This window comes from Cajanus cajan, chromosome 6, assembly GCF_000230855.2.
Source record: "Cajanus cajan strain Asha chromosome 6, NIPB_CcT2T_4, whole genome shotgun sequence".
NCBI classification, from domain to species: domain Eukaryota; kingdom Viridiplantae; phylum Streptophyta; class Magnoliopsida; order Fabales; family Fabaceae; genus Cajanus; species Cajanus cajan.
In genome coordinates, this window is record NC_138522.1 from 63,968,543 (window position 1) to 63,991,935 (window position 23,393).

A 23,393-nucleotide genomic window follows, 5' to 3' on the forward strand; every position below is an offset into this window, starting at 1 on the left:
AATGTTGGAACAGCTGGAGTTAGGAACAATTGGAATCATTTTTTTTTTCCCAAGCTCATTGTGTATGGAGTCTTGGTCCCCTAATTAAAATTGTGGGGAAGTGAATAGTTAATTACCAAAGGAGAAAATGACTAACAATATTGTAAACCTCTTTAAATAGCAGATAGCTCTGGGATTCAACCAAAACCAAACAAATTTATATTCTCAGTCATTTAATTATTTTCATAGCTTTGTTTTCAATTTTATTTACCGTTTTCTTTATTTATTTTTAGCCGTTTACAACCTGTCTTTACTGCAATCACTAAATGTAGTGTAACAAAGTTATCTTCAGTTTCACGACTACTAAGAAGTTATTTGAACCGAGCTAGAAAACTCTATGTGGAATTGTTGGTAATCAACTCGCAAATTTCCTTACCAACAAATACTTATGCTGAAAGTTATCTTTATAATATTTTTTACTTAACTTTAATTGCAGCGTGTATTAAATAAATAGTGCTACATTAATTTTAACACTAAAGTTGAATTTCATTGTTCAGTTTTTTTTCTTCTTTAATTATAAAATACCTTGTTCCAAGGAAATAGACATTCAGTGTATTTGTGGAACAAGTGATAAATGGAAAAGTGGGATTATACGAGGATGTGAAGTTTCACTCCTTAATCTCGTGAGACCATTGATTGTGTGGGATTGTTTACGGAAATTTAACTCGAAATAAGGTAACATATTTTTGTTACTCAGACATACTTTGTTCTTTACTCCCAAAAGAACCCAACAAAATCTAGCCTACCAGAGCCCATAAGTGAAATATATTATAATACGGGTCCACGTCTCACGTCATAAGGGAAAAGATGGAATCAATGATCATAGTGTCGAGAGTATCTGAAGCTGAGATAGGGAGTGAAGTCATAAGCCATTAGCCATATACACTCTCTCTAACCAAACCTAATAAGATGCGTGACCTTCATGTCTTTTACCTCCATCGTGTGTATGTGTTGGACACAATAAATTCACAAACATAATGCACTAGGTGGGCACAGGGCAGGTTCAGTGTAATATTTCTAAAAAATTATAAAAAAGAGTTCATTAAATAAGACGTGGAATTTACACAACATTTGTAACCTGGACGGTAAAAGATTATGTTCCGGATGTTTTTCTCTCATTATTTATTTATCTAAAAATAATATATATGTTAAAGTTGAGATCCTTGGTTAGCAACTTAGCATGTCACCCTTCCCTCCGCCACTAATGTTGGGCACTATTGTGGTTATTTATTGGGTCCCTTTCAACACCCTCAAACCTTAAAAAGAAGAAAAACTTACACTTTTTCTCCATGGCTATCATTTTTCTATAAACAGAAAAATCATAAATATGTACCCATTTCTTTATTCTATTTTATTTCCATATCTCACTAAAAGAATTAGCCCTTTTAATTGTACTATAGCTAGAATATAGAATAAGATTATTATACATCTAATAGAAGATCCTTGTTAGAAATGATATTGGTGAAAAGAATAATATAATAATCCAATCCAACACACCTCACAATTCCATCCACCCTCTCCGACCACACACATGACGAACATAACTAGCCAATGCTCCCTTTATATAAAGCCATACCATTCCCAACACATTCCTCACTTCTAACCCTTCCTCTCTTCCTCTAGTGGCAACATATATATAGTCCTAGCTAAAGCATAGTTTTTGCATTTAAGTTACACAAAGTAGCATTTGTGTTAGAGATGGGTAACGCAGATTATGCATACCCGAACGTGGAGTGCGTGCACCGAGTGGCCATTCCTCCCCCTCAACACTTCTTTAAGTCCCTAAAGTACTCTTTGAAAGAGACTTTTTTCCCAGATGATCCCTTTAGGAAGTTCAAGAACCAAACAACCTCTAAGAGGTTTGTGCTTGGTCTTCAGTACTTCTTCCCCATCTTCGAGTGGGCACCCAAATACACCCTTAGCTTCTTCAAATCAGACTTCATAGCTGGCATCACCATTGCTAGTTTGGCCATTCCTCAAGGCATCAGCTACGCCAAGCTAGCCAACCTCCCTCCAATTCTTGGACTTTGTGAGCAACTAATTCATTAATTATACTTTCTACTCCTATATGATATATATGATGTTCATATTATTAGTATAAGTATTCATTATTTTAATAATTATTGAAGATATAATTTATGTAGGTAAAGATTAATCTTTATCTAATTAACTAATTTTGTAAGATCAAGTTAAAATTAATTATACTTTCTTACAATTATATTTTGTATTTGTGCAAGAAAGATTTATTGGAGATTTCATATCTAACTAGTGATATAACTGAGATAGTGTATATAAATAAGAAATAATCATCTTATAAATTATTTTTGTAAGGTTAAATTAAGTTTAATTCTATTTTCTCAAAAATAATAATAAATCTTTGTTGGAAAATATGATGAAGTTTATAGTAAAGGTCTCAATTTCTTGTTATTTTTTTTTTGGTCTACAAAGCTGAACCGAGATCTTTCATAAGAAATTGGAAAAGTCTAATTCATTTAGACCAACATGTCAATGAAAAAGTGAGCTCTTTAAATTTGAAAAACTAGTGATGTAGATAATTGTTTAATTTGGTGAAAATAATGAGGCAGATTCGAGCTTTATACCGCCGTTGATTTATGCGATGATGGGAAGCTCAAAGGATTTGGCAGTGGGAACTGTGGCCGTTGGATCGCTTCTGATGAGTTCGATGTTGGGTCGAGTGGTCAATTTCAACGACAACCCAACCCTTTTTCTCCACCTCGCTTTCACTGCTACATTCTTTGCTGGAGTTTTTCAGGCATCACTCGGTCTCTTCAGGTAATTTTATTTATTATATACTATACTTCTACTTAGTCGCCATCAACATTCACAATTTCCATCACTAGTTTTAGTAACAATATTTATTTCTACAAATTAAGGTAGTTGAGTATTGGAGAAAGAATTAATCTTCCACAACTTAGTAAATTAAAATTCAAACTCTTATTAGAAGAAGTGTTTATGGTTGGTATACAAAAGGTTTTAAGTTTGAATTTTATTATTATCATTAAAAATGTTGAAAAGGGATTTAATTAATTGTACCTTAAAATGCAAACAAAAAGAAAATGAAGGGCACGTTCTTGGCAGTATCTTTTATCTGTGAAACATAATTTTTAAGTAGCAAAGTTATATTATTTAAAGGCATGCAATAGATGGAAAATATTTTGTACTGTGTGTTGTGTAGTTCGCTATGGGCTGGATTTTTTTGTCTTTTGGTTATAATTTGTCTCGTGAAAACCATTTGTATTTTGCAATTATGAGATTCAACCCCCACCCATTTTCGTATGGCAAGTAATAAAATATTAAATTCTGGAATCAGCTTGAGAAGTGCGATTGGCCTATTGGATACTGCATTCAGTTTCACTTACATGAATCCTTATTTGTATTGGATGAAGCATTTTTGTTAATTTTCTTGTATCTTAATTATATAGTAAACGAATTCTAGTTGATATGTCCAAAATGAATTTTAAATGGGGACAATGATTGACTTAATTTGATTGTTGAATTTTCCCCTTAAAATAAGATCATTTATAGAAATATTTTTGAATAAGGCGAAAATCGATGTGCAGGTTAGGGTTTATCGTGGATTTTCTGTCACATGCAACGATAGTAGGGTTCATGGGGGGAGCAGCAACAGTGGTGTGCCTGCAACAACTAAAATCAATTCTAGGCCTTGACCATTTTACCCACCACGCAGATCTCGTCTCAGTTATGCACTCTGTTTTCACCCAAACTCATCAGGTTCCTCCTCTCATCTCTCTATTTTTTTATCCACTATTATTGTACAACACAAACACATTATTGTCTTACCTCACACCACCCACTATCATTGCCAATCTATATATACACTTCTATAACTATATTTACAAGTATTATTCTATGACATGATTGATGGATAATTAAAATTTTTAAATACTTTAAAAATAGTTCCATTTTCTAATATGTTTGATCATGAGAGATAAAACCTCACTCAGAAGGTTACTACGGTTTAAAAGAAATTAGTTTAAAACTATCAATTGAATTTATAGTAAAATAAAGACATTATTGAAAAGATGTTAATGAAATTAGAAAAGTAAAAAAATCATCTCCTCTTTCTCTCTTGAACCTTATTGTAATTGGTTGATGTAGCATATAGTTGTGTTTTCTTATTTGTTTATGTATATGCAGTGGAGGTGGGAAAGCGCTGTGTTGGGTTGTTGCTTTATTTTCTTCCTCCTCGTCACAAGATACTTCGTAAGTGCATACCTAACCCACATTCCACGTTTCATGTTGCATTCAATCCTTCCGTTTAATTTCTTAATTTCTTTCATTTTTAATCCTCAAAGTAAGTTTAAAGCTAACCTAACAAAGAAAAAGAAAAAATAACCAAATGCTATATATATTATACCAAGAGCCATGACTTAGTCAACTTTTTATCAACTCTATTTTCTATCCTAACCTACCTTCTCCCTTTGATACCTTATTCAAAGTTAACAAGTTTTTCAGAGGCAACCGACTTATGTATACCTTTTTTTGCGATAGAGCCATGACAAAGTAACATACACTATAGTAAACAATAGTATTTGTTTTCCTATTCTACTGTTAGCTATATATTACTATTGTAGTTCAAACTAACCACACTTGTTTACATTCGATTCCCACCGACAAGAGCTGGTATTCGATGAACCTGATGGAGTAGGACATAATTCCCTTCACAAAGCTATTCTCATATGATATAATTGTTTAAAGAGAATGTACAATAATAATTTGCTTACAACTTTAGGACATGTTTGTCTGAATTTTATTAAGAAAGAGGCATCTTTTTTAATTAAAATACCTGTTTTAAAAGTAATATCATATTTTACCTCCTGAAAATAAAATGTTATGAAAATTGTATCATGTGTGTTTTATTAAGCATTGTTTGAGCATGTATAAATAAAAAAAACATTAATAAAAAATATTAATACTTTGTAGAGAAAATAGAGCCAAATCATTAAGATATAATAGTAAAATATTAAATCAAATGTGATATCTGATTAGTTGATGTGATTATTAAACTCGTAAGTTATTATAATATGGGATTGTGATGCAGAGCAAACGACAGCCAAAGTTCTTCTGGGTGTCAGCAATGGCACCACTGATGTCTGTAATACTGGGAAGTCTGCTAGTTTATCTCACACACGCAGAGAAGCATGGCGTTCAAGTGGTGAGTCCAAACGCACTGAGCCAAACACGGTGCTCCTGATAAGAATAGGACAGACACTGAGGCTCACATGTTTTAAGGCCTTTTGGTTTTGGGTTTCACTCAATGGCCCAATCCCAAATTATTGCCCTCCCCTACCACACAACCACCACTCTGTGGGCCCCCCTTTCACAATTTCAATCAATGGCCCGTTTATTCAACAGTAGTAGTAGTAGTTGTATCATTCAAATAATAATAATAAAATTAGGGAAATTAATTAACGTTTTATTGAAATGTGGTTTCAGATTGGAAATTTGAAGAAGGGGCTAAATCCACCTTCCATGATGGATTTGGTGTTTGTGTCGCCTTATATGGGCACCGCCATGAAAACTGGAGTTATCACTGGCATTATAGCACTTGCGGTTAAGTATCTTTTACTCTCAGTCTCATTTCCTTTGCTAGAGGGTAACCTTGTGACTTGTGACATGCTCCATCACTTAATAAATACCTGAATTCACGAATCTTAACATTGCTCAATCTCACATCCTTACTTATATATATAATTTTTAAAATCATTTTAAATTATGTTTTAGGTTGTTCTAACCCGTCATACTTTCTTTTAAAAAATATAAATTTTGAAAAACTTATGTATTAATAATAATAATAAAATGTTAAGTTAGTCTAATTTCATATATATTTGATTTTAATTAGGTCAAGTTCCGATTCAAATTAAAATAGTGATAAATTTGTCCTATATTTCGCACTTATCCTCTAATTACAATTATTTTAATAAAAAAATAGTTTGAACATGTATAAATAGATAGTTTGATTAATATTTATTTAATAAATTTTGTTAAATGAAAAAGGAAATCAACCGCTTGGTCCTCAATTCCTAATTTGTCGAAGTTGTGTTTGGTCATTGAAAAGCATTGTTGTTGACCAAGCATAGCAAAATAATACAGAGTTACATTACATCTGATCACTTTTCTTTTTTTGTTTTGTTGTCGACCTCTGCTCTCATCGACAGTCTTACTTTCTAAGAGCATGTTCCAAATGCTTTCTATACAAAATGATATGCTTCATCTAGGTGCATTTATTTGCATGCAGGTGTTTTATTTTTTTAATGACACTATAGTAGCCTTTGGAACATAACATTTGGAATCCATTTTACATTTGGTGTATTTTTAAAATAAAATGAAGAGCATAATAGAACAACCACTTTTATTCCAGTTTATTTGTATGTTAAATGCTGCCTATAAGTCATCATTACAAGGTCTTAACTCTTAAGTACTTAATTAATGATCATGTGCAGGAAGGAATAGCAGTGGGAAGAAGCTTTGCAATGTTTAAGAATTATCACATTGATGGCAACAAAGAGATGATAGCTATTGGAACCATGAATATTTTCGGTTCCTTCACCTCGTGCTATCTCACCACAGGTAATTCTTTTGTTTCATTAATAACTGTTCATATTAAATGTGTACAATGTATGCTGTACATATATAATAAGGGGGGTGTGGTGTGTTACCTCAACCAGATCGCAATAGTTAATAGATTATAACATGATTATAATCATTTTATGTATAGTACGAAAAACAAAAAACTAGTCAAACACATTTTGTGCATCAATTGCTGACAAACTTGGCATAAAAACGAATGTTGTTTCAGGACCATTTTCGCGTTCAGCAGTGAACTACAATGCAGGGTGCAAGACTGCTGCATCAAACATTGTGATGTCAATTGCAGTGATGTTGACATTGTTATTCTTAACACCCTTGTTCCATTTCACTCCCCTGGTGGTGCTATCTGCCATAATTGTATCAGCAATGCTAGGGCTCATAGATTATCAAGCAGCCATTCATTTGTGGAAAATCGACAAATTTGACTTCTTTGTGTGCTTCAGTGCTTATGTTGGTGTAGTCTTTGGCAGTGTTGAAATTGGCCTAGTCATAGCAGTATGTATCACCTTGCTCATTGTTGTTACTATCTAAAGACTTCTTTTATCCTGTTTCGATAAATTTCGCAAGCATTTACAAAATAAGAAAATAAGATAAAACTAACTCTGCATGAGTTAATTTGTAAAAATTATTTCAATCAACATTTTCAGAAGTTAATTTTTACTTATGCCTAATTTTAGCGTATGAGAAAAATTTAGTTCATTTTATCTTCTTATCTTCTTTTCCTATAAGTGTTTATGAAGGGTTAAGAATAATAATGTGTTTTCTGTGAATATTCAGGTTGCTGTATCTCTACTTCGAGTACTATTATTTATTGCAAGGCCAAGGACATTTCTACTAGGCAACATTCCAAATTCTGCAACATACAGAAATGTAGAACAATATCCAAATGCAAACCATGTTCCTGGAATCCTAATTCTTGAAATAGATGCACCCATTTACTTTCCCAATGCAAGCTATTTAAGAGAAAGGTGGGACACAAGTAATTTTGCTCCTATTTCCATGCAAAAAATACTGCCTCCAATGAAATTTTAAATTCACCACAAATTTTGTTCTTAGGATCACAAGGTGGATTGATGAAGAGGAAGACAGAATTAAAGCTACAGCGCAAACCAGTTTGCAGTATGTTATAATGGATATGACCGGTAAAAATTATTGATTAAAGAAATAAAGTACGTACTGGACAATGTGATTAGTAAGATTATTGGCTAACTTGTAATGTAATTTTATTGGCAGCTGTTGCCAACATTGATACAAGCGGAATTAGCATGCTTGAAGAGTGCAACAAGACTGTTGACAGAAGAGGATTACAGGTAATTATTTATTTCTCTTGTTATCTACTAAGAGGAGTCCCAGTAACACATATCTTCTAACACATTATCTAACATTAGTTAAAATTTATTTAAATCTATAAAATCACGATAGATAACACCTAGAGATAGTATCTATAGTATTGTTGGTGCTATTTTATGATTAAAGTTGGAATTTTATCTTGGTAATACATGTTGGTATTCTATCTTGGTAATACATGTTGGTATTCAATGAAATACACATATCACTGATTCACTAGAGTGAAATTTCAATTCTGATTGGAGAATAAAATTTATAATATTACATATAAGTTTTATTTAATCGTGAGTATAGCTCACTAAAGATTTCCAATAAATCTCAGTTAATCATAGAAAGTGTTTGAAAGAGTATATATGTTAGTAGCATTTATTGCTAAGCTAATTATATAACAACATTTTGATTTTGATGAGCTAGTTTTACTTTTGGAGACACTCAAATTGGTTATTTTCAATGATTCCTTCCTATGTAGCTTGTTTTGGTGAATCCCGGAAGCGAGGTGATGAAGAAGTTGAACAAATCCAAGTTCATTGATGAATTGGGGCATAAATGGATCTATCTGACGGTTGAAGAGGCTGTTGGAGCATGCAACTTCATGCTCCAAACGTACAAACCAAACCCCATGAAAGATGAATCAGAAGGTTGGAACAATGCCTGAGTCCGAGTAATGTAATGAAGCATTGTTTACATGTCGTAAAGCTTACGAGTTTTTATCTTAGTTAACCTTATAGTATGTGGCGTGAGTGTTTGAGAATCATGCTGCAGAAGATTTAGAGTGATAGGTGCATGTGCATCATGAGTATTTTAATTTCTCAAGGTGTTGAGTTGGAAGAAAGTTTCCAACATAGGCTGTTGTATCTTTATATATCAAGCTTAATAATCTATTGAAATGAGGAGTGGCTGCAATGGAATTAACAAGTGTTCCTCTCAAAAGCTAATATTATACCAACAAAATTATCACGGTGATTAGATAGTTAAGTTTATTAAACATATTCATAGAGTTTGATTTATATCTATTTAAAACATCTTACTCGGATATAATATTTTTTAATAACATGAAATGGGTGGCTAGTATTTTTTAACAGATCAAATATAATTTTAATATCATTTTAAAAAATAAATTTGAGTTTAATTTAATTCTACAAAATTGACGTGTTAAATGAACAGTATTTTTCTCTTATATAATTAAGTTTAAATTTATTTTCTAAAATAAATATCAAAATATTTGATGTAAGATAATTAAAATGATATAACAAGAGTTTGATATATCGCACAATACTATAAGAAATTTTAACACAAATCACTGCTTACATGCTACATCAATATTTATCCTTAAAGCACATTCAAATTCTAAAACATTGAGACTATCTAATTTAAGATATAAAAAAATTAGTTGTTTTAAAAATATTTTAAAAAAACAAAACTTGCAAAATAAAAGAGTGAGGTGTTGATGAGAAAAAAGAAAAAATATATAAAAAATGTATTGATAAGGACTAAAATATATATAAAAAAAAATTACTCGTACAAATACTAAAATAATTTTTAAGTGTGGGGACTAAAATATAAAAAGTTTTAAAAATATAAAAATATAAAATAATGTAACATATAGAAGTTAAAATGTAAAGTATAAAACACATAAGTATCATGTTAACAATACATCAATATCATATCATTTACTTTTATTAATATTAATTATATTTAAATAACAAGGACTAAAAGAAAATCAAAAGTTGTTGTATAAAGATTAAAATGAATAATTTGTAAATTTAAGAAATAAAAAAGTAAAATTTAACTATACATATAATTAAACTTAAAAAATATGATGGCTAGATCTCAGTCAGAATTTAGTATAAAATGTGTGTGTGTGTTTTTTTTTAATATGGGAATGTATACTTTAATAATATTTCCTTTGAATTTATATATAAATAAAAAAAACTTAAATTTGAATTTAAATATAAATAAATTATAATTAAATCAAATTTATTTATTATTTTTAATCAAAAAATATTCTTAAAATAATAAATAAAATCACTATTTTACAATAAATATAATTAAAATATTTTATTAAGTGTATTTTTATATTTTCATATAAAATAGTGAAAATTAAATATATTTAACTATTTTTGAATTTTAAAATTGATTTTTTTTTACTTTATATACAAAGGTGATGTAAAATGTTATAGTAAGGGGTTTACGGTATAAAAAAATAAAAATAGAAATGATGCACTAAAGTTTGTGATATTTGTTTGATTTAAATATGTTTTTAATCCCTTAAATTTAAGATAAATTTAATTTTGGTTCCTCAAATTTAAAATTATTATTTTTAGTCCTTAAAATTTTTAAAAATTTTATTTTAATTTTTTAAATCACTAATAATATATTTAAAAGTGACTAATTAAAACAATTATACAATATCAATCAAATTTAGTGTAATATTTTCACTAATAAAAATATCAATAGATATATTTTATGTAATAATGTTTGATAAATTTTTTAATAAAAGAATTAAAATAAATTTTTTTAAAATTATAGGAATTAAAAGTAACAATTTTAAATTTAAGAAATCAAAAATATATTTACCTTAAATTTGATTTGAGAGCTATTTGTTTAAATATTATTAAATGGGTTATCTTCTTGGAAGAGTTGGGGCAGCCCAAAGTTCCCTCAAATTGGACAACTAAAAGGACCAAACTCCGAAGACAAAGATCGCGTGTTCCGACTTCTGAGTAACATTCAGTTTCACTTCACTCACTCTGCTCTTCACTCCTTCTCTCTCTCTCTCTCTCTTCTCTCCAATCTCGACGCTGCTAAGGTTCTTCCGTCGCCGGGAATAGAGAATCATTCGTGCTGTTATGTTCAATGGCACCCCTCCACAAAAAATCAAAGCCCAAAAAGAAGACCAAGAAGTTCAAAAAACACAAACAGGTGAGCCTGGTCCCTGTTGAGCCCAGAACCAGTGAGACCGATTGGTGGGACTCTTTTTGGCACAAGAATTCTACTGCCCCAGGTATCATTTCCTTTCCCATCACTCCATTCCCCTTTAAAGTTTCAAACTTTGATTATTTATCCATCATATGAAACCCTTTCATGCATGTGTTTCTATACTGTTACCACTTTATGATTTGTCAGCAATTCTGCTGTTTATGTCTTGTTGGTAAAGAAATGAGGGGTTCAATTCAACACATTATTTTTTTTCCCACACCCTATTCTTTAGGGCAGTGATATCATTAAAATTGTTTAGTTAATTTGGGTGGTGTTGTGGATATGATTGGTAATTGATTTTATTTGGAAAAAAAAATGATTTTTATGGATATGCTTGATGCAAACCTGCAGGATACTCTGTACCTGGTGATGAGGCAGAAGGGTTCAAGTATTTCTTCAGGGTGTCAAAGGCTACTTTTGAATACATATGTTCCCTTGTGAGGGAGGATCTCATATCAAGGCCTCCATCAGGACTCATCAACATAGAGGGAAGGCTTCTTAGTGTTGAGAAGCAGGTTGCCATTGCCCTTAGAAGGTTGGCATCTGGTGAGTCTCAAGTCTCAGTTGGAGCTGCATTTGGGGTTGGGCAGTCAACAGTGTCTCAGGTGACTTGGAGATTCATAGAAGCGCTGGAGGAACGTGCCAAGCATCATCTCAATTGGCCTGATTTCAACAGAATGCAGGAAATCAGGCAAGGTTTTGAAGCATCATTTGGGTTGCCTAATTGCTGTGGAGCCATTGATGCAACTCACATCATGATGACCCTTCCGGCTGTCCAAACCTCGGATGATTGGTGTGATCAAGAGAAGAACTACAGCATGTTGTTACAAGGGATTGTTGATCATGAAATGAGATTTATTGATATAATGACAGGTTTTCCTGGGGGCATGTCATTTTCCAGAATGTTGAAGTGTTCGGCGTTTTACAGACTATCAGAGAATGGAGAGCGTTTGAATGGAAATGTGAAAACATTAGGTGGAGATGTTATGAGAGAATATGTGGTTGGTGGGTGCTGTTATCCTCTTCTTCCATGGCTGATGACTCCTTATGAAACTAACGGGGCTAATGGGGTATCAGTTTCACAATCTAGTTTCAATCACAATCATGGAGCTGCAAAGCTACTTGCTGTGAAGGCATTCTCACTGTTAAAGGGAAGTTGGAGAATCCTGAGTAAGGTTATGTGGAGACCTGATAAGAGGAAATTGCCCAGCATTATATTGACTTGTTGTTTGCTCCATAATATAATCCTGGACTGCGGAGACACCTTACAACCAGATGTTGCCTTGTCTGGTCATCATGATTCTGGATATCAAGAACAGTGTTGCAAGCAAGTTGATCCTTTGGGGAGGACGATGCGAGATAATTTGGCCAAGCATTTACAACAGGAGTGTAATTAGATGTTGATGGTAGTTCTGATGTTACCTTTGTACATCTGATTTAGAATTTGAATTTTGGCCTCGGCATTTTGTTCAACTTAACTGAGTTTTCCCCCCTCTTGGGTTGGGATTTGGGAATTGGGATGTTATCCCCTTGTTTTTGGTTACTATTAATTAATTATCATCGAAAGAAATATTGCTGAACATTTAGCCAAATTAGATTTCAGTCTTTGTAGTATAATTTATCAATGAGCCATTATATCGCAGCAATGAGTCCTATTATATTCAGTCTTATTTCATTTATGCTGAACAAAAGTTGCTTAAGACGGAGTCAAAACAAAGAAAAAAGGAAGATAATTACGTGGCATCACAATGGTAATCAAAGTAATAGGTAGACAAGAACGGAAAGTCTAACCAAGAAGGAAATAAGGCGAGGGGGATTATTCTGAAAATGAAATAGCGAAAATTCCATCCCAGCTTCCTTCTTCTGAGTGAACGTTACAAAACATATACAGCAGGATCTCTACTCTACAAGAACAAAAGATCCTCTCCATAGAAAAAACATGTAGGGTAGGGTCTTGAACCATCTCTAGATTTTAAAGGACAATTTACAAACAAGAAAGCAAATGTCTCAAGTAATGTAAACTATACTAAAAGTACCGCTGATTTAATCTCCCTTAGTAGGAGGCTGCATGCATCCACAAAAGGGTGTTTTCTTCTTCTTCTTCTGGTAGTTTCTTCTTGTCCCACCATAGAGATAATCTCTCAAAAGGACTTTTGAATTTCGTTCATCAATAACTGTTTTTCCTTTGCCTTCCTTCTCATCATTCAACTTCAGAAGTAAGAATTGTAATCTTTGCACCTCCGACTGCAGCCTTCCTATTTTTTCAGACCCTCTCCGAGCATGTTCTGAAACTCTCCTTCTGCTGACACTTCCACTCTCATCTGATTCTGCTGTGAACTTCCCAGCAAAGGACGAGGTACCCTCTTCTACATTCCTCTTCAACTTGTGGTTGGCATCAAACAACTTTGTGATGGCTTCCTGAGTAGCTTCAAGCTGTCCTTTCACTGTATCATACTCAACACCTTTTAACTTTGTGCTCTCAGTAATTTCGATCTTACTCATCAAATCTTGCACTGTAATTTCAAGGTTTGTCAACTTTTGAGCATCAGAATCAAGTCTTTCTAAAATCTTCCTCTTGTCGCCTTCTTCATGTGGATGTGGACGTGGGTGTTGCTGTGTCGATCTTCTCGAGATCTCTAATTTGTCCACACTCAACTCCTTCTCAATCAAGGATTCTACTGAATGATATTTGTTTTTGGGTTCCCTGGTTGCTCTCTTTTGATAGTATCCAGTAGGTGCAGTGGCTGGCTTCTGCACCTTGCCAACTGTCAGGCCGATAACACCATCCTTATTAGCAGTTTCCCACAATTCAAGCATCTGATCATCAGTCTCAAGAGTTCCTCTCCTGCCTATCCCGTATGAACATTCAGATGTTTGATCAAGCATGATATCTTTTGGCAGAACTTCAATTTCTGCTACAGGGACATCTGACACTGATTTTTTCATCTTCTGTTCATCAGCAGGCCCACCTCGGTGCTCCTTTGCTTCATACATTTCAGTAAAATACTTAATTGCATGAATATTTCCTTGGCGGCGACTGCTTCCAGATTTTAACATTTGAATCTCTCTCATTTCATCCTTAGTTTTGAAACTTTCATTCATCTGTTTAACAGCCATTTCAATTGCATTGATCCTTTTCTGCATGTCTTGGAAATCTGGAAGTGCAATTGTTGCCGTAGCATTCTGATCTTCACCTGTTTGTGGACCACCTTCAGTGCATTTGTGATTCACCAAATCTTCAACCTGGGAACCAAGATTTAAACAATGTTAATATAAACTACATTACAGCAATATAAAAAAAAGCAACAATAGTAGCTGGTTTCCAGTTGAAGATACTATGCTAATTACCTTTGATACTTTGTAGTCACAAGGTTTTGTATGTGCTAGTGTCTGCATCTCCAAGGATGTTATACAATCATTCAAAGCACTGACAGCTGGGACATAAGCAGCCAACTGACCACGTAGTCTTCCATTTTCACCTTCCAACTTGTTAACTCTTTCTTTCAGCATTTCACTTTCCATGCCTTTAAAGTTGCTTCTGCGTTCAAGATCTTCACATGCATCAGCTAGCTCACGGACCTTCTCTTCAAATAAAGTCTCATTGACAGCAGAAACCTGCAGTCTGGTATAGAGTGTGGCCGCCTGAGTTTCCCATTGTTCTATCTCATTTGTTTCCTTACGTAGTTCATGACTTAACTTCTCTTCCCTCAGTTTAGTTTCTCCAAGTTGTTGATGCAGGTGCCTCATTTCTGCCTCCAACTTCTGATTCACTTCACAAAGGCATCTAAGCTCGTCATTTTGACGATCCTTGTCTGAGGATAATTTTAAAATTTGACTCGCTTGGTCCTCAAGTATCACCCTGGCTTCATCATACTTGCTCTTCAGATCTTCCAACAATCTTTGCAATTCTGTTTTCTCATCATGTAAAGTGCTAAACATTGCTGCTGCTTCCAAAATCTCATTTTCCTTTTGAGACAACAATTCCTTTCCATTCCTAATCTGACAGTTTAATTGATCATTAACAGATTGAACTAATTTTAGTTCAATGCTTGACGCTACAAAGGACTCTTTAAGATCTGAATTTTCCATCTGAACATCTTCTAATTTGCCCATCATTATTTTTAATTTCTCCTCAAGGTCGTTATTTACTGAACAAAGTCTATCAAGATATTTGCTTAGTTCTTTAAGTGCCAGGAGTTTTTCAAAGACAATGTTCTCGTAGATCAGAGAAATATTAGATTGTGCTATTGTCTCGTGAATCATAACACAGATTTCTTCTTCCAACTTGCTTTTCTCTTCACTCAGGTCCATAAATCTTCTCATCAAGGAATTTTTCTCTTCAAAGATTTTGCAACTTTCTTCCTTTATGTTTTGGTTATCTTCTTTCAAGTCTAACAGCTGTTTGCATAAACTCTCTATTTCAGTTGTCATTACTTCCATTTTCTCTTCTCCTTTGCTTATTGTCAACTTTAATTCTTGATTCTTCTCCAATATCTTTTGTACCTCTTCTTGCAATGCCAAGAACTGCTTAGACTGGGTTCTCAACTCCTTATCAAGGGAATCTCTTTCTGTCAAAAGATTTTCAGCCTTTAACTTCAACTGGCCAAGGAATGTAACAAGAACTGAATTCTCAATGGCAACTTGCTGGCTTTCATTGAACATTGTGACAAAATAATTTTGTGTCTCTTGAAGTTTGCCATGTATATGGTTCAGAAGCTCCTGGTCTTCTTCAATCATATCTTCACACCAAGGCTCACTGTTAACGTCAAGAGTCTTTAACACTTGAAGCAGCCCAATCCTTAGTATTTTAATTTTCTCAGACAACAAATTCACGTCAACTTGCTTTTGAACATTGTCATTCTCCAATTTAGATATCAATATACTAGAAAGTTTGGAAGCCTCCGAGAGTCTCTGACACTCAACTAACAGGGAGAAGTTCCTTTGCTCCAAATCCTGGATACATTTCTGCAAGATGAAAATTTCCATTTGAGCATGTGCAGCTCTGTCCAATTCTTCTTCATATTCCTTTGTCAGGTAATTTGCATCTTCTTGGAGAACAAAAATTTGTAATTCCTTCTCAGCCAAGTGACATTCATTCATTTGCGCAATTCTGGAATGCTCTTCCCTCTCAGCATATAAGGAAACAAGCAGCTCTTCCAACTTTTGAAGTGCAGACTCCCTTTCTGCTTGCAGTTCCAAATGCTTCAGTTCCAATTCACCGTGTTGTTTCCCAAGATCTTTCAGTGTTTGATGAGTGATGTTCAATTGTGAACTTAAGGTTTCTTTCTCAGAGGTGAGACTGGACTTCTCATGGTCAAGCAACATACAAGAGTCTTCTAAAATCTTTGACTTTATCCTCAATCCTTCAATCTCAGCATTCACATCAAGAAGTGAATTTTCTAAAAGGTTGTTTTTTCCTGAGAGCTTCTCCAGCTTTTCAGCTGTGGTTTGTAACTGAGAAAACAAGGTGGCGTTCTCAGCAGCAAGAGTGGATTTTTCCCCAAGCAAAGATTCACACGATTCTTCCAATACCATTACCTTTCCTCGAACACTCTCCAGCTCAACAGTCAAACCTGAAATGGATCTCTCCAAAACAGCATTCTTCTCCAAAAGCTGCTCCATGATTTCCAGTTTTCCCTTTAGAGTTGATTTCTCATCCTTGTAGGTTTCACAGCTTTCCTTCAGCTTTGAGTTCTCATCTTGCAATTTCTTCACAGATGAGCCAAAGCACTGTGGATCTAGGTCAGTTGATCTGACATCCTCCATCATGGCTTCATGTCTTTTATTCACATCATTCAGCTCATCTTTAAGACAGTAAATTTCTTGCTGAAGAGCATTTCTTTCATCGACTTGAAGTCCAACCTCCAGCTCAAGTTTCTTTATTATCTCCCTCAGATTTAATATCTCATCTTGCAAATTTTTTATAGACAAAGATGACGATAATTTGACCTCGTTTAGAGTTTTGTTTTCCGCCTTGGCCTTGTGTACTTCATCCTCTAAAGTTCGCTTATGGGATTCCATATTCTCCAGAATTTCAGTCTTACCATGAAGCTCGGTGGCAAGAGATCTTAGCTCTTCCTGAGATTGAGAATGCAAATTCTGAAGAGTTTGGAAAGCAGTTTCAGCCTCAATGAATCGTAATCGCTCCTCTTGTACGCAAGTCCAAAGTCTACCCAACTCCTTCTGCTTCTCACCGAGTTCTTCATTTTGAGACCCCAACTTCTGTGCCAAAGAATGCAATTCAGATTGCAGAGTCTGATTTGATGTTTCCAAGAGAATGCACTTCTGTTCAGAACTACGTAACTTTTCAACCCCATCATTTATCTTGCAATTTAGCTTTTGCATCTGCTCTTCGGCACAAGACAGTTTATGCTCCAAAGTGGAAATAATCTGCAAGCATTGTTGATAACGAAGAGCTGCATCTTCCTTCTCTTCAGTGAGTTTAGCAATTTCTAACTTCATGCCCTCGATCTCATGTTTTGCTGCATTAGATTGCTCATTAATTCTCCTTGCGTTCTCTTCAGCTTGTACTAATCTCTCCTCTAGTTTTGATAACATCGCCAAGGACTGGTTATATTGAACAAGGGCAGTTTCCTTTTGAGCTTCAACTCTAGCAAGGTCTTGCTTTAAGGATTCAGCTTCATTTTCAGCTCTAGCAGCTCGTTCATTAAGTTCTCCTACATCCTTTTGAGCAGAAGAAATACTAGTCTCCAGAGTGCGTATTTTCTCCAAGCATTGCTGGTACTGAAGAAGACTAGCTTGTCTTTCAGCCTGTAATTCAATAAGAGCTTCCTTCAAGGTTTGAACTTCAGCTTCAGCTTTGTTTGCTCGTTCATTAAGTCCTTGAGAATTCTCTCTTGCACAAGACATTTCTGATTCCAGATTAGACAATCTCTCCAAACTCTGCTGATACTGAAGCAAGCCAGCCTCCTTCTCACTTTCTAACTTAGCAAGAGCTGTCTTCAAGGCCAAAATTTCTATCTCGGCTTTGGTCATCCTTTCAGACTCAGATAAGACTTGAGCCCTTGTATCTTGGCTTCCATTGTCTTTCCCATTAATCTCCTCTGTGTCAAGAAAATTGAGCCCCCTTCTAACACGCCCTTCTGCAGACTTTGCATGACTTTCAGGTTCTCCTGACATGAAAAGATCATTCAGCTGTTTCAAACCCTTTTTGCTTAAAGCAGAATCAGCTAGTTTGATGGCATGGAAAGGTGTTGAAGCATCCTTTTGCGATTCATCTGAGTCAAGAAATGCATGTGAAAAGCGGAGTGTCTCTGGTGTATGTGGCTCAACCTCTATGGAAGAAACTCCAGGTAAATCATCTGCTGGTGCCGGGGGAACTTGATTAGGAAATGCTTCAGCCATGGTACGATGAGCCTGTCGTATCACTCCAGTTGCATGATCATATCTCTCAGCCAATGCCCGGTATGCACGGTAAAACTCTTCAACTAATTTCATAAGCTCTGGGCGTTTCTTATAATACATTTCTGCCCTTCTGGCAAAGGAATCTGCATCTTCTTCAATAAGCTTGATCATTAGCTTCACCTTGGAATCCATATCTGTTCATGAGGTGGTATCATTGAGATAAGTTAGCGTGTTTCAGGATATTACTTGGATGTTAACAGAAAAATTTCAGCTTTCAAGTTATAAGTAATTAACAAAATAGATGCTATAAGTGAAAGGAAAGATGTAATAAGGAAGTAGATATGGCTTATTATCATGCACAGACTACCATACAAAGTGCCTGTAACATGTCCATACAAGACTTTACTGATACTAGAGTTATAGAAAGAAATATAATTTTAATAAAGTTATGCACCAACAAAGAAGATTCAGAAAGATATATCAAAATACAATACTATAGTTTCATCAAATGCTTGCTTGCATTGCACCCCTTAATAAAGTATCAACTCGAGTGCATCATGACTGTAAGTAAATTCAGAAGCGAAACCAGAAACTGCTTTAAACCAGAATATATCTTCGTGCTAGAATTTCCCAAAAGGTGAAAGTATATTGACAATTAGAAATTGACAAACCAGAACTTTTTGTGGCCAGTCCAATAACCTAAAGGTTTTAAGCAACAAATATTTTAAAAGCCAAATTTATAAGGTCTTGTATCAATGTCTGTAATTTCCTACGATAGCAAACAAATAATAAAACTAGATTTAAAAAAATGAAGAAGGATAATGCTCAATAAGACTTTGTTCCCGGTTTAACAGAAGCACTTCTTTCTTCTGAAAGAGAAATGTGTGCAACTACGTTAAGGGGTCAGATGATGAATGACAACTATTGCGTGTTTGTTTCAGCATTGCTGATCTGGATCAGTGTATTTTCATGTCAAAAAGACACAAAGACGTAGATGCAGACCTGAGTTACTTCTGTTGATTTACGTCCAAGACGTGTTACCAAACACACACTATGTTAACATATTAATCAGAATTGCTTCCAAAGTACCTGTGAGATTCTCTTGGAGCCATTTGGAGTTCTTAGGGCTGATGTGACTGTCCCACCACCATGAATACTTTCTTTTAGAATCAGCATGGGACAGAGTCGCCATCGCTCCAGCCAAGTAAGCTAACACCAACACCGTGTTGTCTTCTGATGTTGAAGGAACTCAATCCTCCAAAGTTCAATCAAGTACAACCACAATTAAAGGATTGTTCAGTCTCTCTTGCTGCTTGCATATAGTCATTCGAATAACCAAAACAAAACAAAACACAAAAGGAATGCAAATGGTTCAGTTTCAGATAAATCATAGACACACCTTTTCTCTTGCCAAAGCAAAAGTAAATGATCAGAAACAGCCCCAAAACCAAAAAAATAAAAAAATAAAAAATACCTCTCAAGTTGCAAGAGTGAATGAATCCACACACATCTGACACCAGAATTAGAGCTGATCAAACACAAAACACCAATTAGAACCAAAACATAAATCACGTAAATCTCAGAAAATACACAGAAAAAAAATCTAAATTTTGTTTCATGAAGATCACTTGTGAACATGAGATGCCTACACCACATGATTCAAAACACATGATAAATCAAGCAAGTTGCACTCATGGGCAAGAGATCAAAGCTCAACAACTGTAACATAAAGCTCATAATTCAGGTATCAAGATACTCACCAAAAAAAAAAAAAAAAAACCAAAATTCAAACGTGAGACGTTGACAGCAACGGCAATAAACAACTTGCAACTGCTTTTCTTCTCTTTTTCTTTTTTATTCCATTTTCTGAGTCACCCCATGTTGGTTAGATCTCTCTGTTTTGCGGACAATGTTGTTTGTGTGGATCTCTCTCTCTCTTTCTCTTTCTCATCTTTGCTTTTTATGCAGCATAGGTTGGTGGTACTGTCCCTCAGAGTCTCAGGACTGTTAAAGTGGAAAAGAAAACAAAATCATAGCAAGTTGGCAGAGAAAAAATAAAAAAGGAAGATCACTATTAAGAGAAAAAAAGAAAAAAAAAAAAAAAGTAAGTTTAATCAAATTACATTAGTCAATGATGTAGAATCTGATACTCATATTGCTTACATTAATTTGGACCATTGAAATTGAATACGGGAGATTGCGGTGTAAGTAACCACAATGGAAAGAAATTCAATTTGGATTCTCAACTATCACTCTTTGTTTCTTTCCGCTGCTACATTTTGTATCAATAATAATAACGAGTATCTTAAAATATTGGTTGTTAAAGTGAAAATGTGAAATATTTAATGAGAACTAAATTATTTGTCAAATTGGTGGTAAAGTATGAAAACTTAAATTACCAAAAATAAGTATGAAAACTTAGTTGCGTGTATATTACGAGGAGAGGTATATATATATATATATATATATATATATATATATATATATATATATATATATATAATGTGGTGTTAGCAAAGTTTTCAAAATACGTCGTCGACTTAGGGTGAATTTATTCGATGTAATAATAACCATGGATGCCGTTGCTGAATGGGCTGAATAATATAAATGTGAAAAAAGTAACTATTATTATGTGCCAAAAAGCAATGCTTGTACCAAACAAAAGTCATGCGCTCCCACTTTTATAATCCATAAAAATACATTGTTTCTTGTTTTTCTCTTTTTTACTTACTTTGACTCCCATAAATATCACTTGTATCTTGTAAATTAATCTTTATGATCAACGTATTATAGTTACTAGAATTAGAAACTAAAAACTAAATTAAAGAAAAATAAAAGGGTATTATACTAAAAGAAAAAAAAAATTGGCATAAAAATACGTACAAATATTCTTTGAAATTGCAAGTTTTGAAAATAGACAGAATGATATACAAAGTATATTTGCATGAAATATTTTTGATCCACAATCTAGATCATGATTCAAGTATTTAAAGAAAAGATGTTACAAGAACTACTAAATGCAAATTATATACTTGTAAAATCAACAACTACTCAAACTTTCTGTTAGGATTTTAATTGCAGTTTTCCTAACAAGGTCTTGCTTCGAGATAGACCAAATCTCCCAACACTACAGCTACCAAAATTAAGGGAATAATCTTCTTGCCTTTCATTTCATGCTGTTAGAATAAATACAACTTGAAAATTAGGGTAACAAGCACCCTCCAGCCAAGGCCCAAGTAATTGATAAAACTATTCTAACTTTTTTTTTTGAAAGGAAACTAAACTATGCTGAGACATAACTGGACTTATAAGATAGAAATTGGGTCCACTATTTTAGTTAAAAACATAATCTGCATGCCAATTGGGCTTCTGAATGCTTCTTTTAGCCCGTTTTTCTTCACTTCCTTCAATTGCATTTGGGCTGCTATCAATACCGGGCCCATTTGCAAGGACTTTGTCCACAAAGTCCTGAATAGGGCCAGCTGCCACATCAGTAAAAGTGGCAGATGAGATATTTTGAATCAACGGTGAGGATGGGACTTTGGGTAACATGCCACGGATCACGATTGGAGTTGAAGACTTGGAAGTGGAGTTGGTAGGAAGTGAACGTGTGCTTTTAAGAGGGATCCACGTGGGTGAGGGTGAAAGGGGTTGAAGAGGCGGTGGGTCGGTGGGAACATTGAAAGGCGGATTAAGGTGGGAAGGGGAAACATTGAGGGAAGATGGGGTAGTGGTGACTTGTACAGGGGTTGTAGGGTCACAAAGGTGAGTGGGCAGTTGTGGCAGAGATGACGGAGGTGTGCCCTTGAAACGACGAAGCACGGAGACGTGAAACACTGGATGGATCCGCGCTTGAGGGGGAAGCGTGAGACGGTAAGCAACCTTGCCGATACGGCTCTCCACCGGAAAAGGGCCGTGAAACCTAGGGGACAACTTCGTTTGTGTGGTGGTGCGGAGGGAAGTCTGCCGATGCCTTTGGAGACGAAGGAGGACCCAGTCACCAACCTCAAAGGAGACATCGCGGCGAGATTTATTGGCGTGAGCTTCCATTTGCTGTCTGGTTCGAGTTAAGTTCTGTTTTAATGTTTGCATGATTTCTTGCCTTTGTTGCAGGGATACCAGAGCCAAAGATGAAGTGGGGGCGGTCGGAACATGGTCGAGCAAGGAGGGAGGTTTGCGGCCGTAGAGAGCTTGAAACGGAGGCATGCCAATAGCTGAGTGAGTAGTGGTGTTATACCAGTACTCGGCTAAGTGAAGATAACGGTACCAGCGTCGTGGGTGGTCGCTGGTGAAGCAACGGAGGTACGCTTCGAGAGAACGATTGACAACTTCGGTCTGTCCGTCTGACTCCGGGTGGTAGGCAGATGAAAAACGGAGGTAAGTCCCCTGGAGGCGAAAAAGTTCCTTCCAAAAATGACTGAGGAATACACGGTCCCTGTCGGAGACAATCGATTTTGGAATTCCATGGAGCCGAACTATTTCCACGGAGAAGCGAGTGGCCAGATCTGGAGCTGTGAATTTGGTGGGTAAGGCCAAGAAGTGGGAAAACTTGGATAGGCGATCGACAATAACCCAAATGACGGTGTGACCGTGGGAGTTGGGTAAGTGTGTTATAAAATCCATGCTGATGTCGTCCCATACCTTTTGTGGAATCGGTAAAGGTTGAAGGAGGCCTTGATGCTTAACAGGGTAGTATTTGTTCTGTTGACAGGTAAGACAGGATTGCACAAGTTTTTTGGTGTCCTTGTATATGCCTGGCCAATAAAAGGAGGCACTGAGGCGAGCCAGGGAGGGTTTAAATCCCGAATGGCCAGCATGAGGAGTGCTATGGAATTCCTGGATCAACGATTGGCGAAGCCCATCAATGGCAGGTACGAAAATTTTGTCTTTAAACATGAGCAACCCTTGTGAAAACTGAAAATTTAGGCTGGCTGCTGAATCGGATGTGTATTTGTTGACGAGGGCTCGTCCCGCGGAATCCGATTGATAATACTCACGTAGGGAGGCAAGGATGGTGGGCACGGAGGTTG

The 23,393-nt window shown here is 35.1% G+C and overlaps 3 protein-coding genes across 3 annotated transcripts; 2 read left to right on the plus strand and 1 right to left on the minus strand.

The window, feature by feature from the left end:
• The first annotated feature begins 1,626 nt into the window (after window positions 1-1,626).
• LOC109815847 (sulfate transporter 3.1) lies at window positions 1,627-8,980 on the plus strand. The gene is made up of 12 exons (XM_020380658.3): window positions 1,627-2,068; window positions 2,625-2,832; window positions 3,621-3,792; window positions 4,219-4,284; window positions 5,123-5,236; window positions 5,518-5,634; window positions 6,525-6,651; window positions 6,881-7,167; window positions 7,450-7,640; window positions 7,729-7,814; window positions 7,906-7,982; window positions 8,489-8,980. The coding sequence occupies exons 1-12, from the start codon at window positions 1,738-1,740 to the stop codon at window positions 8,672-8,674; spliced, it is 1,962 nt and encodes a 653-aa protein (XP_020236247.2). The 5' UTR covers window positions 1,627-1,737; the 3' UTR covers window positions 8,675-8,980.
• Window positions 8,981-10,660: 1,680 nt separating this feature from the next.
• On the plus strand, window positions 10,661-12,578 carry LOC109815849 (nuclease). The gene is made up of 2 exons (XM_020380662.3): window positions 10,661-11,023; window positions 11,350-12,578. The coding sequence occupies exons 1-2, from the start codon at window positions 10,876-10,878 to the stop codon at window positions 12,393-12,395; spliced, it is 1,194 nt and encodes a 397-aa protein (XP_020236251.1). The 5' UTR covers window positions 10,661-10,875; the 3' UTR covers window positions 12,396-12,578.
• A 236-nt stretch (window positions 12,579-12,814) lies between these two features.
• On the minus strand, window positions 12,815-19,586 carry NET1D (kinase interacting (KIP1-like) family protein). Its single transcript, XM_020380652.3, has 3 exons — window positions 19,453-19,586; window positions 14,347-18,557; window positions 12,815-14,241 (listed from the first exon to the last, which is right to left on the minus strand). Exons 1-3 carry the CDS (start codon window positions 19,553-19,555, stop codon window positions 13,042-13,044), a joined length of 5,514 nt encoding a protein of 1,837 aa, XP_020236241.2. The 5' UTR covers window positions 19,556-19,586; the 3' UTR covers window positions 12,815-13,041.
• Between the last annotated feature and the right edge of the window lie 3,807 nt (window positions 19,587-23,393).